The following is a 22,445-nucleotide window of genomic DNA, read 5'->3' as shown; positions in this document are numbered from 1 at the left end:
ACTCCTCCCCTGCCTTACCAGAATGATGTTAAGATGAATCAGACAATTTCTCTAAGGTATTCTAAGATTCCCCAGCGAGGGCAAGTCCACAAGCATTATAGAGTCACTGCACCTCATTTCAAAGAGGAGGGGAAAATGAATAAAGAAAGGAACATGTGGTCACTGAGTCCAAGAACTCAAAGAGCATTAAGCTCCTTGTATAATCTGAGGCAGGTCCCAAGAGAGGGAGACTGGTATGGTGAAGTCACACAAGAGTTTGGTGGTTAGGACATGGTCCCCACATATTCAGTCTTTGTATTTGTCTTTGATGCTGTGCTGTTACTTTATTACAATCATCTTAAAGATTTGGATATGTGAGCACTACCAAGAGAGTGGCAAGTACTTTGATTATGGTTTTTTGGTCCTACCATAGTGGGGTTAACTGGTCATCAACAAGAGTTCTGAGTTCAAATTTATGTGCTTTAACTTATTTCCATGCTGTCAGTTGTTCCAACAGAGGAAATTTTGGCTGTCCCTATAACTGGATCATTATTGAGGACAGGGCAGGAAGGGTACTGTCTCTTTCAGAGCTCAGCATTGGCAGGAAGTGTGCCCACCAATGTTAAGAATGGGGACACAGGGGACTTCCCCAGTGGTTCAGTGGTTAAGACTTCACCTTCCAATGCAGGGCATGCGAGTTCAATTCCTGGTCGGGGAGCTAAGATCCCACACACTTCCTGGGCAAAAACCCAAAACATATAACAGCAGCAATGTGGTAACAAATTCAATAAAGACTTTTAAAATGGTCCACATAAAAAAAAAAAAAAAAAAAGAATGGGGACACATAAAATAGAAGACTGGGTGAACTTATTTGAAAAAATGTTTTCTAAAAGATACACACACACACACTTGTAGAGGTAAATAGGAGGGCAGAATCAGATGCAGTGAAATCTCAGTAATGTTGGGTCTTAGATTAAGAAATGAGGATCCAGAGACCCTGAAGCAAGGGACTAGGCCCTCTAAGAAGATACTATAGAAAGCTTCTTAATGGCCGTTCTTAAGTACCTTTTCATCATTACTATCTCTTCAACAGCTCTGAGAGCCCTTTCAATTCTCTTGACCTTATTTAAAACTACTGCCTGTGCTTAACTGGAGAACCTCCTACTCAATAAATTGCTTCTCCTCCCTCTTCCCTGGCCAATATAAAATCAATTGTTGTTTGACAGACTGCTTTGTTGCCATTTTCTCAAAGTAGTGAAAGAAAGAAATGCACCTTATTTGTACACACATTAACTTAATTTCAGTCTCACCCACTCAAGCACAGCACAATCCTTCAAACTCTGACCCTAGCCTGTTTGCTACTTGGTGTCCATGGCAACCACCACCAAGCTGCTCAGAGAAAGCTTCAAGGAGTGGCAGTAAAGTGCATCTCCCAACAGAGCCGTTAGCTCTTAACAGGGGGCTGCAGACCCATCTCCGAAGCCTCAGGCATTGGCTTTCATTAGGGGAGAGTAGTGTTGTCCAGGGCTCCTCCCCAGAAGAGTTATGGGCTGCTTCTCACACTCAACCTGTTGAAGACAGAGCACTAATTGTGAAATATTGAAACTAAGTGAAAGCGATAGTTGCTCAGTCGTGACTCTTTGTGACCCCATGGATGGTAGCCCATCAGGCTCCTTTGTCCATGGAATTCTCCAGGCCAGAATACTGGAGTAGGTAGCCATTCCCTTCTCTGGGAGATCTTCCCAAACCAAGGATCGAACCCAGGTCTCCTGCATTTCAGGCAGATTTTTTACCATCTGAGCCACCAGGGAAGCCCAAGACTAAGTGGGAAGGCAGATTATGCCCAAGACAACTTCCCCACTAGTATTCTTCGCCCATGATTCTGTCCACTGCAGCTCCCACCACACCCCTTGTTTAACTAACTACAGTCACAGATCTCAACACCCCAAGAGACAATACACATGAATGCCTAGCCACTTTCTAGTGGTCACTTGGTGAACTACAACTCATTCTCCTCACTTTCTTAACTCATATCAAGAATGCATGCATGATAATCTTGCCATCAAACTCTTTTTTAAAGAAAAAGAGCCATGTTCATAATGGTCCAGGAACTGGAGGATTTATGAGCCAAGAGAAAATGGTATTGTTTCTCCAAATATAGAGAAAGCCGTTCAGTCTTCAAACTGTTTTCATGAGTTCCATATTATTGGCTTTGCTCAGGGAGCTTAGCTGAAAAGTTGTCAGATGGAGATGAATTTCCCTTTACTGTACTCCAGAGGAAGATGGGGATGGTTTCGTTTGTGATCTCACTGCAACAGAACCCAACACATCGAACAAAGTTGTGGGGGTTTTTTTTGTTTTGTTTTTTGTTTTGCATACAGAAGACTAGTTCAGACTTGGTTCTTTGTGGAAACTGGAAAGAACCCATTACTCAAGTGTTCTCTTCATAGAATCTACATAAATAAGAATAATATTTGAAGTGGCAGAAACAAGTGAATAGTTTTATCTTCTTAGCTACATGAGAAAAGGAAACAGAAGGCTCTTATGCACAATCCTTTCCAGTAGAACTGCTGAAATGTAAAGATATGGTTTCAAGCTGTCCTTGAAAGCAAGACATTCCTATGTGTGCTGCCTGGGTCTGTCGTCCCAGATAAAAACTAGTAGCAAGTTTAAAGAAAAGGTAAAAAACAAAGAAGACGTGGTTCTAGTCTCCAAGGAGCTCATGAGTTCATAGAGAAGCAGTCAGGTAGACAGATGATCATGGTCTAACTGCAGTGACAGAAAGGAACAAGATCCTAATGGGAATGCACAAGAAACATGCCTGACTTAGAGACCCGGACAGCTTGTTTCTGATGACTTGTTGAACTGAGTCTTCAGGGGCCAATAGTTCACCTGGTTTGGTGAAAGGGGGTGGAAATTTGTATTTGCATAGATATGACAAGCTCCCTTGTCAGAGTGAATGCTAATAAGCAGTGCCAATTAGGAAACAGAGAGTAACTCAGATGTTGTAAAGCAGAATGGTTGAAACTTGATACCAATAAGAACACAGACTATATTGGCCAGAACACAATTCTATCTTTCATCTCGACTTTTTGATCCTCAAGAAACAGAATTTTTCCACTAGGAAATATAGTAGCATGATATCTGAAATGAGAAGGTTCTGCTTAGGGATTAAACTACCCCATCATTTTATGATGAAGAAACTGAGGTGCTAAGAGAGAGACTAATACATATAGCAGCCACACAAGCAGTGAGTGAAAGAGAAAAGATTTAAACCCAGATCTGATTCCACTGTCCAGCTTCCTTGCACCACACCACCCAAGACTATGCCAATACAGGGACCAAACAGATATCTACATACGGACTCCCTTGAAAAGGCCACCTGCCTTCTCACCCCCATCCCACTTCCCACCCAACTACCTGGCATTATTAGTGTTTAGGTTAAGAGTCCATTCGTAAGAAAACATACTATACCAGAAAGATGACATTTGAAGTCAATGTAAAGTCTTATCCTTTTTCCCTTGTATTTGGAGTCCTCTTTTTTCTCATCATTCAAAAACATTGAACACCGCACACAGGGCACTGTGCTGAATGATATACACACTAATTAGTTTAAACTGGGGCCCTGCCCTCAAGTTCTTTAAGTCTAATTGGGACGAAAGGACACGTGCCTAGTTTGGGTAAATAATCAGTAGTCTGAGGAAAGGATGAGAGGTAGAAACCATGTAGAAATTTACAAGTGGGAGTGATCACCAGACAAGCAAAGCAGAATACAGGCTTCCTGAGGGCAGGGTGCTTTGTGTTGTTCATTACCATATCCCCAGCACCTAAAACAGATTGGAACCTAGTAAGTGCTCAATAAATATTTGTTGAGTTAAATAAATAGCTTCTTGACATTTTTCGGGGTGAGGGGAGGGTAGTCCTGGCATTTATCACTTGGAGAAGAATTCCCAGTCCTCGGTGCACTGCGTCCTGTGGCTTTTGCTTAGAGTACACCACACCAACTCCCCAGGGAGATGTGTAGCAATGAATGCACAGCCTATGGCTTAAACCTTTACAAAATCCTTGCAAAGCTGTTCTCTCTGCCACTCCATACCATGGATGCATGTTTCCCAGGGGTGAAGGCTAATGTGGAGCCAGGGCTTTTTGTTTATTTGTTCCTTATGACCTCAAGCTCTTTTCAGCAAAAGGCACAGCCCTTTGATAGCAATGCAGTTCTGGGAGACACAACTCCAGTATGTGCTGGCTCATCTAACAAGACAGAATGCAGATTCTGATTTAAAAGCAGGCTCCTTTAATGAGTTTTGGTTAGGCTTAAAGGATAAATAGTTGTGATTACTGTCAGTTGGCATAGGTTGTAAATCTCTGTCTTAGATGCTTATATTCCATTAAGGGGGACTCAAATGGGCATCACAGTACAATTCCCTTTAAAAAGTGGAATCTGGACCAAAAAAGCAGCTTCAAAAACAGTCATTTGTGCATCCCCAAATGGTCAAGTTCTTGGTCTTCCAGGGTTTTGTACTGGGTTATGAGTTTTTCACGTATTTTTATCATTGTACAAATTCTTATTACTGTTGGCTGCCAGAGCTTGGGAAGAGATAGGTAATTAGAACATATCAGAACAGTGAAGGGAAACCAAGTATTCACATAAAAAATGAGAAGATAAAGCCATCCCACTGTCACTGTGGCTTACACTAACCTCGTGGTACCGCAGTGCTGTGCCAGCACGTAATTTCAAGTCAAAGATTTATATTAACACGAGTGAAGACGGATCTGATTTTGTAGTGCAAAATGCTAACTGTGTGCACTCTGATTTCTTCCCAAAGCTCACAAAGCCGAAATCCCTTTCAGCTCTGCAGGCACACCTCCTAAGAAATTAGAACATCACGTACCATCACACAGATATGATGCTGAACATCCTGCCAACTGTCATCCTCTCACCTCTCAAGGGGTGTAGTTCAGAAGGTACTTGGTTTACGGCAGAGTAGAAGGAAAACATAAAAAGAGGAACACGCCTAGCATACCCATATACTCTAAAACCACAACTCTGATTAGGAAACTTTCCTGGATTAAAGCAAGAATAAATACTGCCTTGTAGAGCTTTACATATTTTTTTTAAAGCAATTTTGCACAGCATCTTCTTCGATCCTTTGAGTTTGGTAGTGTTCATAGTGTTTTCTCCATTACATAGATGAGAAACAGACATAAGAAGGTTAAATAACTCGCCTGAGATCACATAGGTAAGAGCACTGAATTCTTCTTGTTTCTAAAAGAGCTATGCCCACTCTATGTCTAGAAGGACACATTTGGACAGCAGCCATGGAAGTCTTGCTATACCATCTTAACTATGTCCTGCCCCAGTCAGCTCCCCTGCTTTTGGAAAGATATGGCAAATAACCTTTACTTTGCTGCTGCTGCTAAGTCACTTCAGTCATGTCCGACTCTCGGCAACCCCATGGACTGCAGCCTACCAGGCTCCTCCGCCCATGGGATTTTCCAGGCAGGAGTACTGGAGTGGGGTGCCATTGCCTCCTCCAAACCTTTACTTTAGGCTTGGGCGTTTCTCTTTCCGCCTTCATCACTCTGTTTCCTGAAAGAACAATTAAGATCCATCTGGGACTAATTATAGCGATTCTTGAATTTGAACCTGCAGCCATTACCCAATTGAGGTCACTTATTTTAAATTAACTTGCCTGGTCAGAACACAGGTTTGGTTATCTTCAGAGCCCAGTGCAGATAGGCACCAGCTCACTCAGACTTTTAATTAACCAGCTAAATAACCTGCGCTGTGACAAACTGCCTATGATGGGATGGAGTCGTTCATTTGCATTCAGACAAGGATCAAAATGCATTGTCAGAGCTTCAGGGACTGAGTCCTAGAAACCTTCACACAGTCTCTTGTTCAAGGCTGTGAGCCTCTTGCCTTTGGTTCCTTCTAATTAGTTTTCCTGTGCTTTTGTTCAGATTATCCAACATTCATCACAAGTGCAGCCTGTGATTAAACAATGACAACTCGTGTCATATGCTGATAGGGAATCGAAAATTGGAGTCGTAATCGTACGAACCAAGCCCATGGCTTTAAGAAATAATTAGGGGAAACCAAAGGAAAATTCCCAGGGTGCCCCACAATAAAGGAGAATTTCCAAAGATTCAGGCTAAAACTGCTCTGCACTTAGGTAATAATCATAATAACAGGAGGTGCTCAGTTTTTATTGAATTGAATCCATAGTGGGAGCTGATCATTCCACAGAAACCATGATAGCTCTAATGATTAGTAATTATTATTATGGCTGCTCACACTTAGTGACTGGGCTTGGAGTCAGACACATCTGATTTCTACTCCAGGCTTCACCATTTTCTGCCTGTGAGGCCTCAGGCAAATCAGCCAACAGTTCTTTGTGCTTCAGTTTCCTAACATGGAAGATGAAATTAATAAATAGTGCCTAACTTGCAAGGTTGTGGTGGGGATTTGATGAAATAAAACATGTTAAAAAAATCACTTTCCACAGTGCCTTGTACAGAGTAAGTGCTCAATAAATGTTAGTTTATGTTTGTCTTCTGACCTATCATGGTGACCTATCATGGTGACCTTGTCCAGGGCATCTTCCCACCTGGGATCCTCCTTCCCTTCTCTCTGCCAAAAACAATTCCCCGAATCATTCAACATTTAGTCTAAAAGATATCTTCCTCCCCAGGGGGAAAGTCTTCCAGCATCTGGACTTGGTCAATGCCCATCCCCTTTACTTTTCTAGATTTTGTATTATTTTAAATGGCACCTTCGATCAACTGCTTCATGAGCAATGTGGACTTTTCTCCAGGGTGTACTTAAGCCTTCCACGTTAGAAACATTAAGTACCACATTGGTGCCATACAATGGGGGTACAAATTGAGTAAAGAGAGAGGGGTGGAGGCTTTCTGGTGACCCAGTGGTCAAAACTCCATGCTTCCAATGCAGGGGGCCTGGATTTGATCCCTGTCCTGTCTGGGAAGTAAGATCCCACATGCTACACAGTGTGCCCAAAAAATAAATTAAATTACTTTACAAAAAAACAGAGACGGAGGCATAAAGGGAAGTAATATTGCTTTAGCTCCCTTATATCTGGAGCCCTCTGCTTGGAATTCTGCATTTATGCCTTACAATAACCATAATGCAATTAGGTGTCATTATGAGCCCTAGTTTATGTATGTGGGAAGTGAGGCTCAGTGAGGGAAATGACTTGTTCAAGGTCACTCAGCTACAATGAGGAGAAACTGGTGTTCTAGGTCAGTCTGACTCCATAGGCCATTCCCACAACCATCACACTTTACTACCTACCTCATTCTTTTTACCAATTGCAGTGATGCAAATCAAAGCAATATGTAGATAACAGAATGCAGCATATGTGACATAAGGTCACTGCAGTTACAGCAGATACTGCCGGTGCCCCCCCTTGTTGGGCACTTGCCTTTTTCATACATGCCAACAGCACCTATTGTCAGCATGTGCCATTCTCACTTGAAGTCAGATAAATCAGACTTGTAGGGGAGGAATTAATCCTTCTGACAGAAGCTACCAGCCAGTGGTGAATGGGAACTGAAAGACACAGCAGACCCAGAGGTACTTAGACCCCCCCGTTCATCCGTGCACCTTTGCTGGCTTCTTTCCCTTTGCTGTGTCCTCACTCCCCTACCAGCGCATCCTGGAATCACTCCCCAGTGAAACCACTGGTCCTCTAATCTCTATCTCAGGGTCTACCCAGAAATTCCCCCTTTGGCACCTTTCCCAGGCGTCTGCGCAGGTGTCCTCAGGCTGGCCCCTACCTGCCCAGGGCTTCCCGGGGCAGTTCTCCAAGGTTGCACCCCGTAAGTTCAATATCTCCCTTCCTACTCCTTTCCATGAGACTCAGTCATGGACGATCCTGCTTTTAGTTTTTCAAAGTGCATTTATTATCATACGGATAGCTAGTTCTTTAAGTTCGGTGCACATCACAGTCAACTGTGTGTTAAAACGAGACTCCAGGGTCCTAAACCAGACTCTGTGAATCAGACTCTCTGAAGAGTGGTGCCCAGGTACTTGCATCTTCACAGACACCCCAGGTGATCCATCCCGCCCCAAGGTTGAGCCTCCAAGGAAGGTGGATCATGTTCCTTAGTGTTCTCTCTACCGCCACAGCCTCTGTGGATTCAAGTGAGAAAGCCTGGAACAGCCATGCCTCCTTGCTCCTGAAATGAAGCGTAGATTGGCCAAGTCCAGTTGTTACTGTCAGAGTGGGGCAATCCAAGACCCCTGAGTAATGGTGTAGACATCCATCTTACTGACTGTGCCAAATTTCTGCTCTCACCCCTCTCACTGTCCCCCCACCCCCATTCTCTTCTGTGGCAGAAACACTGTGACACCTACACATGAAAAATTAGGTGATGGCCTGCGCTTCTTTGTCTGTGGGCAGAACCATCCCCTGCCTCCCCACACACAACTTCTTCCGAGACACACTTTCTAGGTGGTTTGAATTCATGGTCCTGATCAATGTTGGAGGCAGGACAGTGGCAGGTGGCAGTGTGAATTACTTTGCTGTTGGTTTACCCCCAGTTCAATTCACCCCTCTGCTCTAAGTGCAAACCTCAGCTCCTTCCCTGTACCTCCAACCCAGAGCTATCCAGATCAGTGCCCTCGATACCCCTCCACACCAAGTTCTGATGTCTCTCCAAATCCCTCACCCCATAGCAGCAGGAAACTACATCTCTCCATTTTAAGAATGAGGACATAAAATCAGGGAAGGCTTCATGGAGGAGGCTGCATATGAGATGTGCCTTGAAGAATAGATGTGATTGCTACAGAGAAGGATAGATAGGGGAAACATCACAGTAGCAATAACGAAGGGGAAATGTAACTAAGATAGGTAGGATAAGCGTTGGGCACTGTGTTAGGAGCTGTAGACATTGATACAGCATTTCATTTATTCCTCACTGAGATTCTGTGAGGTAGGTACTAATGATAGACCCATTTTACAGACAAGTTCATTGAATCAGAGAGTTTAAGTTAACTGCCCAAAGTCACATAGCTATTAAAGGGCAAAGTAGGGACCTAAACCCAGGTAGTCTAGCCTATACTCTTGACCACCCTACTTCACTGCCTCTCAACTATTATGTTCCCTGTTTTACAGCTTGAAAACTGAAACTGAGAGGTCAGGTAATTTGCCTAATGTTTCACAACTTGGACTTGGCATAGCTAGGATGCACTGCCCTTAGCAGATCACCTTTTCTTTACTATATAACCACTTATACCCCTTCTAACTTAGCTTTTCCAGTGAACCATATCAGTCACAATTTCTTATGGAGCCAGCCCTGGCTTACCATTACAACAAATCCCTATAGTTGGTCCAAATAAAAATCTCCCCTCTAGTGTGTAAGCACTGTAAAACAGCAAGACTGTCCTGAAATCAAGAGAAATCGCCCTCTGAAATAGATATCTCTTTGTTTTCAAAATAGCATTCTCTTTAAGTCACCTGTTTGTCAGGCTCCCAATTATAAAAACCACAGGAAAAAATTCTTTAGTTGGAGACAAAGTCCTTTCTATCTCTAGCAGGTTATGAGTTAATCATTCTCAGTATGCTGTACATATTTCTGTTCTCACACTTCTCCTGATGGGTTATAGCTGTCTCTTAACTTGGCAATCTTTCCTACTCTAATGGTGAGATCCTCCAGGCTAGGCACCAGGTTCTGGTGACCTCTGCCTCCCCAGTGTCTGGGCCCAGGATCGGTACAGAGCAGGCCTTCAACAAATGTTCACTGAAAGAAGGAATGAATGAAATGTGGTTAAGAGAAGCAGCCGTTCCATCCACTGGGTACTTCTGAGTCCAGTGGTATGCAGGTAAACTGACTTTCAAGGTGAGGCTGGGGGGAGTTCTAATTTGTAGTGTTGGCTAATTTCTGTGATGTATTGGATTACCCCAAAAAATTCATTTGGGCTTTTGCATACCATCTTACAAAAACTCAAACTAACTTTTTGGCCAGACCAATAAATACTTCCACTATGGCTGACTTCAAGCTACCAATAGTTTATTGTATCAGCATGATCACAAAAGTGCATGAGCTATCAGATGAGGAAGAGAATGGAAATTCAAATAGTGAAAGTGAAAGACCAAACCACACATTTGCAAATTAGGAGAATTCTATATTTTACAGCCCAGAAACTAAGTTTCTATCATTTGTCATCCATTTGCAAATTGAGATAAACTTAAACGACACGGCTCCCAGAAGAGAGAGAAACTTGCCAAATAAGGAACTATCCTGAAAACCAAAAGCCCAGGAAGCACACTGGGTTTCTGAGATATATTTTCTTTTATTTGAAAATGAAGACATGTTTACTTGCTTCCTTCAGCAATCAGAAAATTTCCCAGAGTAGGGTGTCAAATGTTGGAAGCGTTGCACAGACAGAAAATGCATTCACAGAGGCAAAATCAAGGAGTTCGAAGGAGAACATCTCATTTTCCACACCCCGTGTTTCTTCCTCTCCCCTCCCAGCTTAAAGGCCTCTACATCCTGGGATGAACCTGGGTGTCTAAAACTCTACCCGACCGTCCATGGCTCGGCTTTGCACAGTGTAATGGAGCTAATAAGTAAATGGTAGGATTTGAATCCAGAACCACCTGACTCCAAGGTTCACAGCTCTTTCTAGAATAGCATCTTTAACAAATACTTCTTGTAAGCTTTCAGGGTGATTCATATCACATCTATGAAGAGTTTTAGACTCTTACAAGTTTCAACTCTATCATTTCAGGTGAGATACTAGAATTCTTGATCCTGATAAATATCTACAGATGGGAAAGTGTGGGTCCTGGGCCAGTGAAGGAAGTCTTGCAATATCCCGCCCATATCCAAGTGGTTGTGGCTGGGAAAAAACACATGTTGGAATGACTACTCAGCCTTATGCCAGATGATGCCTTTCCTTTTCCTTTAATCCAAGTAACGAATCCAGTGGCACTGCCAAGCTTTCTACTCACCACTTGTACAGTCCTTCAAGTAGGTCTTGACATTCAAGATTATAGGGCTTTGGGTCCAATTTTACAACATCTACAGAGAAAAGAAAAAAGATACAACTTGATATAGCATAAAGTTGATATGCATAAAGATACAACTTGATATAGCATAAAGTTGTAAATATTAAAACAAAAGCTGTAAGTGTGAACATAAAAGTTGACAGTAATTTCATAAAAGAATGCATAAAGGACACTGCTATTTAAAATATATTGTTTAAAATAAGTTATCAGTGATTTAGGGAGATAGCTGATACAAAATGCAGAGACTACAAAAGTCAGACATACGGCTATGTTGAAGAGAAATTAATATTCTTTCTTGCTGTATTACTCTGGGTTGAATAGTGGTTTAAATCACCCATACCTCGCCTCTTGGGAAAAAACCTAGAGTATTGCAAATAGAAATAGGGTGGTGTGAAAGGTCTTCTAGATGAGATACTTTAAGAAAAGACACAGTGTTTGGAAATGCATCATTTTACCGGAAGTTAGGCTGATGGAAAAGTCCAGATATTTTAAGTATTTATTATTTGCCCTATGACCAAGAACTCTAGCCGATCAAAGCTGCTGGGCTTCCTAGGTGGGGCAGTACAAGTAAATTGCCTTAGGAAAGCCTTTGTAAGTTTCCACATTTGTCATTTGTACGCAGCCTTGGGCATTATCTGCTACCTCCCAAACTGCCCATCATCTTGCTCCCTTACAAGACTCATGACCCTTTGAAAGTAGATGGAGATACTCTTAAGATTTGAACCATAAGGCAAATAAAACTTGTTTTGTCCGGACAGGAAGGCATGGTCTGTATTCTCTTCCCTAAAGACACAGCTGCATTAAGGCAATATTCGCCACTACTCCTGACGGTACACCAGAGGATTTGCAGTGACATCGGGATGAATAGATTTTGTTTTCACACAGTTGTATTTATTTTCTTGTATGTAGTTTCATGGATATTATTGCTTTGGACACTGCTAAATTTAAGTAAACAAGCAGCTATAGAGATAAATATCAAGAAAATGATAGTGTGGTATGTGGATAGATACAAATTATTAAGGAAATTTCTGAGGATATGAAATTTGAGAAATAATGTTTTAGGGTTAATACAATGAGGCATTCTCACCAAGATCAACATGTGTTGAAATGGTCTTTTAGTCCTCCAGGCAAGAATGATGTTGCTCCTGTAACTTAGTTGTGGCCATTTATTGCCTCTTATTTGTATGTTCTCTTTGCCTCTCCTGCTATTTAAATCTTCTGCATATTCTATTCAGTCACAGTGAATGTAATATTGAAATCTGGAAAGTGAAACTTCCCAAACACATGTTCTTGGGTGAAATCTTTGTCCTCTAATCCTCACATCCTAGCATTTTATTGGATGCCCTATTCAATTGCTTTCTCTCTGCATAAGCTTTCCCTGTAGACTGTATACACGCTGATGAAATTTCTCGGTTATCCTCCCATTTTCCTTCTTTGTGAAAAGCTTCAGCCTTTCTTTTTCCATCTGCACCCTCCCCATCGCCATTGGACTGACTCTGGTATGGGTGACTGACTCTTTTCTGCTTCACTAATCCAGCACATGTATTCAAGTCAGATGCCTGCAATATGAATTCCTGACATTCAGTGTGTGCAGATTGAGATTATTAGAAAAATAATTCTAAAGAAATTGACTTCTGATATATGTTTACTAAAACTAAAGCAATTTAGTAGCTTGGGGTTTTCATTCAAGAAAATGAACGGCTTTTATCTTATCTGATGGAAGGTTTCTTCTGGGAAGTCTGGCATATTCTGAGGCTGATTTCTGCTACATATATCAGAAGTTAATTCCTTTAGAATTATTTTTCTAATCTCAGTCTGCTGAAATTAGATAGGTTGCCACAGGATAGCAGTATCTTCTTGTAACTGAGGAAGCAGAAAAGGGAGAGCAATTGAAAAAAATGTCTTCTCTTTGAACACACACACACACACACACACACACACACATACGTGGTCTAATAGTTTTTTCTTAAAGAGAAAATATCTATACAATGGGTAAATCTGGTGAATTAACATCAGAAACCTGCTTCATCTCGCTCCCCAGCCCTCCAAACATTCTCAGGATACCTAAATCAAAGAGAAACAGATTAAGGTGAACAGCAAGGCATGTTCTGTACTCAAAGTAAGATCAATCTTTATACATAGATCCTTTTTTGGCACTGATGTAGAAAACCCAAACATGGAGATACTTAGGTCTGCAAATAACTTAATCTGCATACCAGATGGATCTAAGGGGAAAAAACATAGACACTTTTCCACACATACTTTTTTTTTTAATGTGAGCATAGAAAAACAGATGCTTTTGCTCCCAAAGGGTCTGTGGGCCTCTCTCAAGTAGTCTTATGGAGCAATTTAACTTCAAATTTCTAAAATTATGCAGATTAAGCATTAAATCGGAAAAGAAAGGGCCTCTAGAAAAGCAACTCAACATTTTCTGAATTATTTTTAGCTGCTCAATAATACCCAGCCCCCAATTTCACAGAGAAGTGGATGGAGGTGTCAACAAGGGGACGTCTCCCCCCAGTGGGTCAACTATGATTCACTGACTTCTGTAACAAATAATTTAATGCTCTGCTACATGCATGGTTCAGTGAGTTCATATATAAGAGCTTTTTCTTCTGTGAATAAAACTATTGTCTAAGTCTCACTGAAGGAGGATTGTGGCACTTTTTTCTTTCAGGTCCTATTTGTGGGCACAAAAATAAATCTCCTTAAAACAATGAATTTTATCTACATTTCACACTTGTTCCCTTCTTGCATTGATCATATCTGCCATCACATCAAGCCATCCATCTTCTTCAACAAATCTTAGACAGGCACAGCGAATACACAACATGGATTTGGGAATTGGGTATTTCCTCCTGAAATGTCACAGTAGACTGTAAAATGGCTTTTATACTTGAAGTTCTGAAACTAATTCAGGAAGAGCGATTATAATTGCTATAAAAGCAAAGTTGAATATTCTCTTGGTTACCAGAGTCATTAAAGAACTGAGGGTACAATTTATGCCTTGTTCATTTGTAACAGATGGAAAGAAGAAAATTTAAGACTAACTGAACAAGAACCACTGTCATTAACTAGTTCATTTGTGCACAGTATTACACACACGCCTTCCATCCCACCCTTCTTCCCACAAGCCCTGCACCAAAAATTCAAAAAAAGGAAAGACCAAGAGCAAAACATGACACTTTTGGCAGTGAGGCCTCACTTAGCTCACATCCATAGGACTGTTGCCGTCCTACGTAAGTAAGATCTTGAGATAATTGAAATGTATTATCTTAGGTATTGGGAATTTGAGCATTTCTGATGGAAACCTTCCCTAAAATGTATTCTAATTTCCCCAGGTTTTTCAGCAGAAATTACTGAACACAACAAGCCATACCCTGATGACTCAGGCACTCAGGATGAACATCCATGATTATACTGTAGTACAATGTCATCTATTTTTTTCCCCCGGACTCCTCCTTCCTCTTTAAGTCAGTCCATCACTTCCTCTGCTGCCAATGTACCTCATTCTAACATCGCTCCCCTCTCTCCATAGACACCTCCTTCGATCTGTAGCTTTTCATTTACTGTGAACTGGAAAACCAAGATTGGTAGGAACTGTAAGTTAACTAAGAGTGAAGAAGGCACTGAAAGGAAAGATGAAGAAATAATTACAGCCTTTAACTCTCTGTGACACCTAAAGGTTCCTATCTTTAGATAACTTTCCCATCTCTTCCAGTTTAAGCTTAATTTCAAAAGGGCAGTACTGTGAGAGAGCTAATTCAAATAAGTGAGTTTATTTGACACAGACCATCTGGGCATGAGTTAAAGTGGGTATTCTAATAGCTTCAAGTTTTTCTGAAACAGAAACAATATCTTAGTAAATGACCCCTCTCCACAGTTATTTAACCCCACGTCATTACATGATGCACATCCCAAATCCTTTTACAAATGTTATTCAGTTTGATCCTGACAACACTGCTGAGATAGGAAAGGCCAGGCTCATGGTCCAAGATTACAGATAAGGTGATGGAGGCTGGAGAAAGTGGTTTGCCTCTAATCAAGCTGAGTACGTGACAAGGTTGGGCACCTGGGTTCTCTTTGAGGGGGCTCATCTAACAATACTTATGTTTTCTATGGCTCCCTCTTGTCTTCCTGATTCTCCAAAGGAGACTAAAGCCTGCGTCTGGCAAGACAGACTTACTCTGTTTCCTTTGGGCTCACTTCTTTATTTCTCTCCAAGCTCTCCCAGATGTCTCAGGAATCTGACTCATTTTTCTAACAGAACTCAAACCCCCCTGATTTTATTGTGTTGAGGGTTGTCAGGGAATTAAAAATTCAATAAATGTATGGTCCCAACTTGCCATCAAAAGTTAACAGATGTCACCAAGAAGGATGTTTTTTGCCAGCGGACACTGAAGAATACATCCCAGCAGATACCTAACAGCTCATTTTATGTCATGGCGGTGTGAGAAATCACCTCCTCAAGACAATCATTAACCTTTCATTCCCTCCATAAGTAATCAGTTAGATATGTGGCTTATATTTTAAATTACTTGAAATCAGCTCTCTCCCTCTCTGGACTTGAAATGACTGAAAATAAGCATGCTATTTACATACGTGTTTCCATTCCTCTATCCCTCCCAGCAGACTGTGGATGTCTCTCCGTCCTCTTCTCCAAGAACATAAAGTCATTATTGACATTTGACATTTAGCACATATTAAGAAACCATGTAATGTACTGCCAAGAGTGGGTTCTGGAGGTACACAGACCTATGTTCTAAGTCCAGCTTTAGTATTTCTTAGCTATATGGCCTTGGGTAAATTACAAAAATTCTCTTTGGTTGAGATTCCTCATCTCAGAATGAAACCAGTGGTACTTAAGCTGTTAAATTGTTCCAGGGAATACAGCACCTAGCATAGTGCTTACAAATACTAGGCATTCAGTTAAGGGTAGCTGGTTTTAATATTATCATAGCGGCCCTTTATATGTAGTTCTGGTCTGAGATGTACACAATGTTGTTTTCTCCAATTGTTCTTAGACCCTTGACAGCTGTGTCCATAGAGGAATGTATGATGAAGTTTAATGGCCCTTTATTTGCACAAGTTCCAAATACGATATTCATACTTTTGTGTTATTTTTCTAGAAGAGGGCTCATAAAGTGAAATTAGCTTCAAGCTTCTGTAAAACCTGGTTCTGCCTCTGGAAGTGTCTTTAACCTCTATTTTATCCCCCGCCCTGTTCCCATTCCCATATACTACTCTGCACATAGTCAGTCCTCAATAAAATGACATTTTATAAAATCCTTAATTAACCAGGATTTTTCCTGTACTTAACTGTAAGGAAATAAGCTTATGTCAGGTATTTTGTCAAAAACTTCCAACTTCCAACCGATACCTTTAGTTGGAAAGTATTCAATCCACCTATATGTTTTCAGATAATAAAAATGCACTGTGTGAACTGTAAAACTTGGTGCTGATACAGTGTTTCTCATGAAAATTAGGCTAACAGTGATGACCTTAAGGCATGGCTTCTCAGCCTCAGCACTACTGACACTTCGTGAAATCGTGTCCGACTCTTCGTGACCCCATGGACTGTAGCCCACCAGGCCCCTCCATCCATGGAATTTTCTAGGCAAGAGTACTGGAGTGGGTTGCCATTTCCTTCTCCAGGGGATCTTCCCGACCCAGGGATCGAACCCGGGTCTCCCTCATTGCAGGCAGATGCTTTACCATCTGAGCCACCAGGGAATCGCTACTGGCTGGATAATTCTTTGCTGTAGGGCTGCCCTGTGCACTGTCACCCCTCCCAGATAGGACAACCAAAATGTCTCCAGGCATCACCAGATGTCCCCTAGGGGAAAAGTCCCCTCCCCCACAGCCTAGGGTGTCACAGTCAGCACCAAAAGAGGTACAGATGTTCACAAGTCTTTCATATTAAGGTGGGAAAAGGCAGGCGTGCATTTTAGGAAAGTTTTTTTTTTCCCCTCAAATCACTTCTGCTAGAAAAGTTTTCAATAAGCCAAAGCAACCTCGATTAACCTGAAAATCCCATTAACCCCATTCCTTGTGTGTTCTATTCCCTAAGCATTCCAGATAAAGAAAGGAAAATGTACCATACATTCTATTTTCTAATTTGTATGCAAAGTTCAGCCCATTTTCTGGCTCAGCAGCTAAGTACAGAAATCCAGTTCACGGGTGAGGGCTCATCAGCTTCATCGCTTTTGCCATCTATTTTAAGTGACACTGATGCTACTGACCTGGAAGTTTAGAGAGCTTCTTTTGCCCCTGTTGTTGACATTTTTAACTTTCATATTAGCAGTTCGTCCTGTTATCCTCTGCCTGAAAGGAAAATGCAACAAAAAGCAATCTGGCCCAAGTCACTATGATTTACTGTGGATAAAAGACCTAACACTTTGTCGATTATTTAAAAGTAATTTGCTGTAGCCATCCTAATGACTGTGCAATTGAAAAATGTCCTTGAGTAAACGATATTTATTATCTTTTATTTCTGCAGGTTGTGATCCTGGGGAAACATTCAAGAGGTTACCACTACATGCTTGCTAACCTGGTAAGAACAACAGAGTTCAAGTTTTCCAGGGCATTATATCCTGTTTAGTTTGTGTCCCCTGTAATTATCTCAAAAAGAAATATGAGAGAAGCCTAATGTGTTTTTTAGACACTTGGAGAAATGAGTCCATAAATACAAAAACCTGAATGCAATAGCCTGTTCTCAATTATGCTGTCTCTGTTTTAGCTGTGAAGCTTATATTCTCTCCTCATTTACAAAAATAATAATTTGATATGATTCTTCACTGATTATTCTTAGATTTAACTTGGATTTGAAATGTCAACCATTTTAATCAGGTTTGAAATGTAAAACAAGGAACACAGGATACAAGAATCAGACTCTTTCCCCCAATTAATCCAAGCGTATGTGTACATTTGTACTGGATTTGTCTTTCTAGAAACAGTCCACTACCAAATCTTTTCAAACCAGATGTGAAAAAGTAGGCTTGAACAAGGAACACTCGGTGATCTTGTCAAAGGGTATAGCCAACTTTCTAAGTATAGTAAAATCCAACTTGAATCTTTAACTTCAAAGTCCCCATGCCTTTAAACTTTGTGACGTTCTAGAAATTAGTATTTCATTAAGGTTGGTTTATAGCTCTTCTTTCTCTGAAAGGACAATTGGTTTAGGAATTATAAAATGGGTTCTAAATCGGTAATATCTGTTTGGCAGTGCTTCTGAATAATACTATCTCCCTGAAATGAAAGGGGAATGCTAAATTATCACTGATACTAAGAATCTATTAAATTATTACATAATATGAGTTCTAGCCCCAAATTTATTTCATTAGCACAAGAGAATCATTACAGAGCTCTTAAACCAAAAGAACAGAAACAAAGGTGAGAAATTATTGTAATTATATTCTTAGATTTCTTAAAGAAAAATATCTTATTTTGTTTTAATAATGACTTTTTTTAATGGGTAAGAAAATGTTACTTAAACCTTCTTCTTAAGAAGTATGTGCACTCAAACACTTTGTAAGATGACGATTAGAGCTACTGCTTTGAAATGTTGTATGCATCTTCTCCAATAAATTGCTCAAAGTGGAGCACTTCAGTCCATTGTAGGGATAAACGGATTGATTCTTTTGGGAGGAGAAATGTTGATTCTTAATTTACATCTGAGTACATCCAATTTGTTTTTAGGTAACTGATAAGTAAAGGATGTTTGTTGACTCACTGAGGGTTAGACCAGGGCTTGGCAGGAAACATGGAAGTTACAGGAAGGTACCTGAGGCACTTACTGATGGATTTTACCATTGCTTCCCCACCCATGAGTATTTTGATTTCTCTCCTTCCTTCCTTCCTCTCTTTCTTTCTTCTTCCCTCCCCCTTTCTCCTCTCTTCTGCCTAGGGTTCACTCATCACTGATGGTACATGAGATGACTTTAGATATTGCACACACAAACTTTTTTTTTATTATAATGGTAAATGTGTTTATTTACTATGTGTTAGAAAACCATAAAACTAGCACATCAAAATCCAAATTTTATGGATGGTGTTACTTCGTACAGGGTTAGAGAGTTAACAACAAAGGAAATAAATTTTTATCTGTCAAATGTATCAAGTAAACAATAGCATGTTGCTATAAACACATACAGCAAAATCTGTTGAGGGTGTATGCAGTTGTGGTGCTACATGGATGACTGAAGTTTGGGGAAGAGCACTTGGCTACTAGCTAGCTATGGGACCTTAAGTAGGTCACTTCACCTTTGACGACCTCGGTTTCCTTGCTATAAAACTCAGATGGGAGTGGGGAGTTCACTGATGTATTGGTTGGGTCCTTTGGAAGCAGATACCAACATATAAGTGGAGGTACAAGACAATTTATTGGGAATAATACATGTGAAAAATAAAAGAGAAGAACACAACACAGGTCTGATACCAGTGAAGGAAGGAAGTTTCATAAAAAAAATCTTCAGACCATGGGATAGCACAACAGGGAGCTCCCCCATGCTGCCCCTAAATGGCAAGCCATCGTACCCCAACCTTGCTCAGCCATTGGCTGGCAGATGTCTGGGAAGCACACACCTCTTGCTTGAGAACTGAGGAAAATCCTGAAGGCACCTGAAGCTGGAGGCTGTTGGCCAACTCAAGGCCTGGAGGCAGTTTCTGTGTTAAAAGATCTGAGCCTGAACCAAGCACATCAATGACTGTCTCAGTTGGCAGAAGGTGACCAGATGATCTCTAAAGACCTTGCCCATCCTGGATTTCTAACTGGGCCTCCCTAATCCTACTGACAATCCTTCAGCACTTTGGTTTCCATTTGGAGAACCAGACCTGATGGAAGGGAAAGAGTATGGAGTGACAGAACAGCAAGAGAGAATCATTAGGACAAGGCTGGGGAGAAGAATGGTCAGCTGGGTGCCTACCACAGATCTCAAAATTGTGCAACCATGGAAGGATGCCTACTATAGGAATACGCAAAGTCCATTTCCTCAGAAAGAATGGAATATATAGTGTCATGTCAGTCTGGATGATGAAAACGTGAATTTGTTTGCTATACTTTCAGTAGCCACTCCTTCTCTTCCTCTAGTGACCTTCTTTCCATTTACACCGAGCCATGTGTTTCCATAAGCTCCTGTTCTCTATATCAAATTTCATATGGTCAATACAGATAGGAATTGTTACTCATCTCTGATAAAAATATGAGATGCATTATCTCTTCTGTGGTTACCAGATTTTTTAAGCAGATAAAAATACCCCAAAGACACATATACATATAAACACACAGCAAACCATAGCAATTTAGACATCATTTAGATAATCAAAAACGGGTAAGTGGAGCTAAGAAGGTGTTTCCTTTCAAGATGAGCCAGCTGAACAAAAGTTGAGGACACACACAAGGGAACAGGTTCTTGTCTGAATCTTGGAGCAACAACTATTCAGAAGCACTGCCTTCTTCTACAAATGCAAAGTCAAAAACACTCACACTGCCTGCCTAAGCTTTCTGGAACCACCTGCTCCAGAGCTCCAAACATCCCCTTTGCTACCGGGTCCTATCTATCTGGCAAAGACTTCCATGTGCTTTTACATGGACCTTTCCTGGTAGCAATCCTAAAATGAGAAGACTTGGATATTCTGTGATTGCTTCAAGTCAAGGTCAAGGTCACAGGTCAAGGTGTACATTTCAGAATGAACAACAGGATGCAAAAACTAACTTGTTGAAATCCTTGGAAGAAACAAAAGATTTCGGAGCATTGGCCAGAGACGTGATCTGGTCAGGGCAGAAGTGGACATGCCAATAACAAACGAGTAAGTCTCTTACAAATTCTGTATCAGTTGGTGGTATCATTTCTTTTTTAAAAAAAATTTTAATGGAGTATGGTTGCTCTACAATGTTGTGTTAGTTTCTGCTATACAGCAAAGTGAATCAATTATACATAAACATGTATCTCCTCTTTTTTAAATTTCCTTCCAATTTAGGTCACCACAGAGCATAGAGTTCCCTGTGGTATACAGTAGGTTCTCCTTAGTGGTCTATTTTATACATGAATGTGAAAGTGTTAGTCACACAGTCACATCTGACTCGTTGCAACCCCATGGACTGTTATCTGCCAGGCTCCTCTGTCCATGGAATTCTCCAGGCAAGAATACTGGCTCCCTTCTCCAGGGGATCTTCCTGACCTAAGGATTGAACCTGGGTTTCCCGAATTACAGGCAGATTCTTTACCATCTGAGCCACCAGGGGAGCCCCTATTTTATACATGAAAGTAGAATTGAAAGTGTTAGTCACTCAGTCGTGCCTGATGCTTTGCGATTCCATGGACTGCAGCCCGCCAGGCTTCTCTGTCCATGGGATTTTCCAGACAAAGATACTGGAGTGGTTTGCCATTTCCTTCTCCAGGGGATCTTCCCGACCCAGGGGTCGAACCTGGATCTCCTGCACTGCAGGCAGATTCTTTACCATCTGAGCCACAGGGAAGCCCAATTTTATACATAGTAGTGTATATATGTCAATCTCAATCTTCCAATTCATCCTGCCCTCCCTTCCCCTCTTGGTGTTCACATGTTTGTTCTCTATATCTATGTCTCTATTTCTGCTTTGCAAGTAAGTTCATCTGATTGTTATTTCCTCTTCCAGAACTCTTCTTATGGTGGAAATGTTTCTCTACTTTAGTACCAGAGGTAACCAGCATGTATACAATTTGTCAGTCAAGCAACGTCTTTTTCTTTCATGGCAAGGTCCTGGATCAGGATCCTTTCCACTGCATTCCCAGGCATGTTGAGTATTGTGATTTGTTTCATATATATCAATAATAGTATGCAGAACCCTAGACTAACCTAGGCATAATGGGGGGGGGGGGGCGGAAAGCACTAGACCAGGAGCTCGGAGGAAGGTTTGAGTCCCAAGAACTGATCTGACTAGCCTGTGACAATGAAACCTCTTTGAACCTGGTTCATCTATAAAATGAACAAATAGACCACATCAAGGTTCTCCAAAGTATATTTGTACATGCGACGATTTTAGGTAGTATATAGCAAACGTCTTAGACTGATTGGTTTTGCATCTATATTAAGTGTGTATTAGAAAAAGATTCACTCTCCTGTCAATTGTGTGAAGCTAAATTAGGTATTTAGGTTAAAAAACTTAGTCAACATAAGGAAAATATATGAGGTAAATAATAGTTCAGATGATCCACTTATATGGGAAAAAACTGTAAAGGTGATATGGTGGTTTAGTCGCTAAGTCATGTCTGATTCTTTGCGACCCCCTGGACTGTAGCCCACCAGGCTTCTTTGTCCATGGGATTTCACAAGCAAGATTACTTGGGTGAGTTCCCATTTCCTTCTCCAGAGGATCTTCCTGACCCAGGGATTGAACCCAGGTCTTCTGCATTGCAGGCAGATTCTTTACCAACTGAGCCACCAGGGAAG

General features: G+C 41.1%; 1 protein-coding gene across 7 annotated transcripts in view; it reads left to right on the top strand.

Annotated features, from left to right (window-relative positions):
* The window catches only part of GRIA3 (glutamate ionotropic receptor AMPA type subunit 3), a 308,828-nt gene that overhangs the window by 169,862 nt on the left and 116,521 nt on the right, over nt 1-22,445 (top strand). For all 7 annotated transcript variants that reach the window (XR_003509870.1, XM_027535412.1, XM_027535411.1 and 4 more), the window contains one exon: nt 17,515-17,568. Coding sequence is in view for 6 of the 7 variants with exons in the window: in XM_027535412.1 (XP_027391213.1) it covers nt 17,515-17,568 (54 nt within the window). In the remaining variant the exon portion in view is untranslated. The remainder of the gene's footprint in view (nt 1-17,514; nt 17,569-22,445) is intronic.

This window comes from Bos indicus x Bos taurus, chromosome X (genome assembly GCF_003369695.1).
Source record: "Bos indicus x Bos taurus breed Angus x Brahman F1 hybrid chromosome X, Bos_hybrid_MaternalHap_v2.0, whole genome shotgun sequence".
In the NCBI taxonomy this organism is placed as follows: Eukaryota; Metazoa; Chordata; class Mammalia; order Artiodactyla; family Bovidae; genus Bos; species Bos indicus x Bos taurus.
This window is presented reverse-complemented; position numbering and strand designations above follow the sequence as displayed.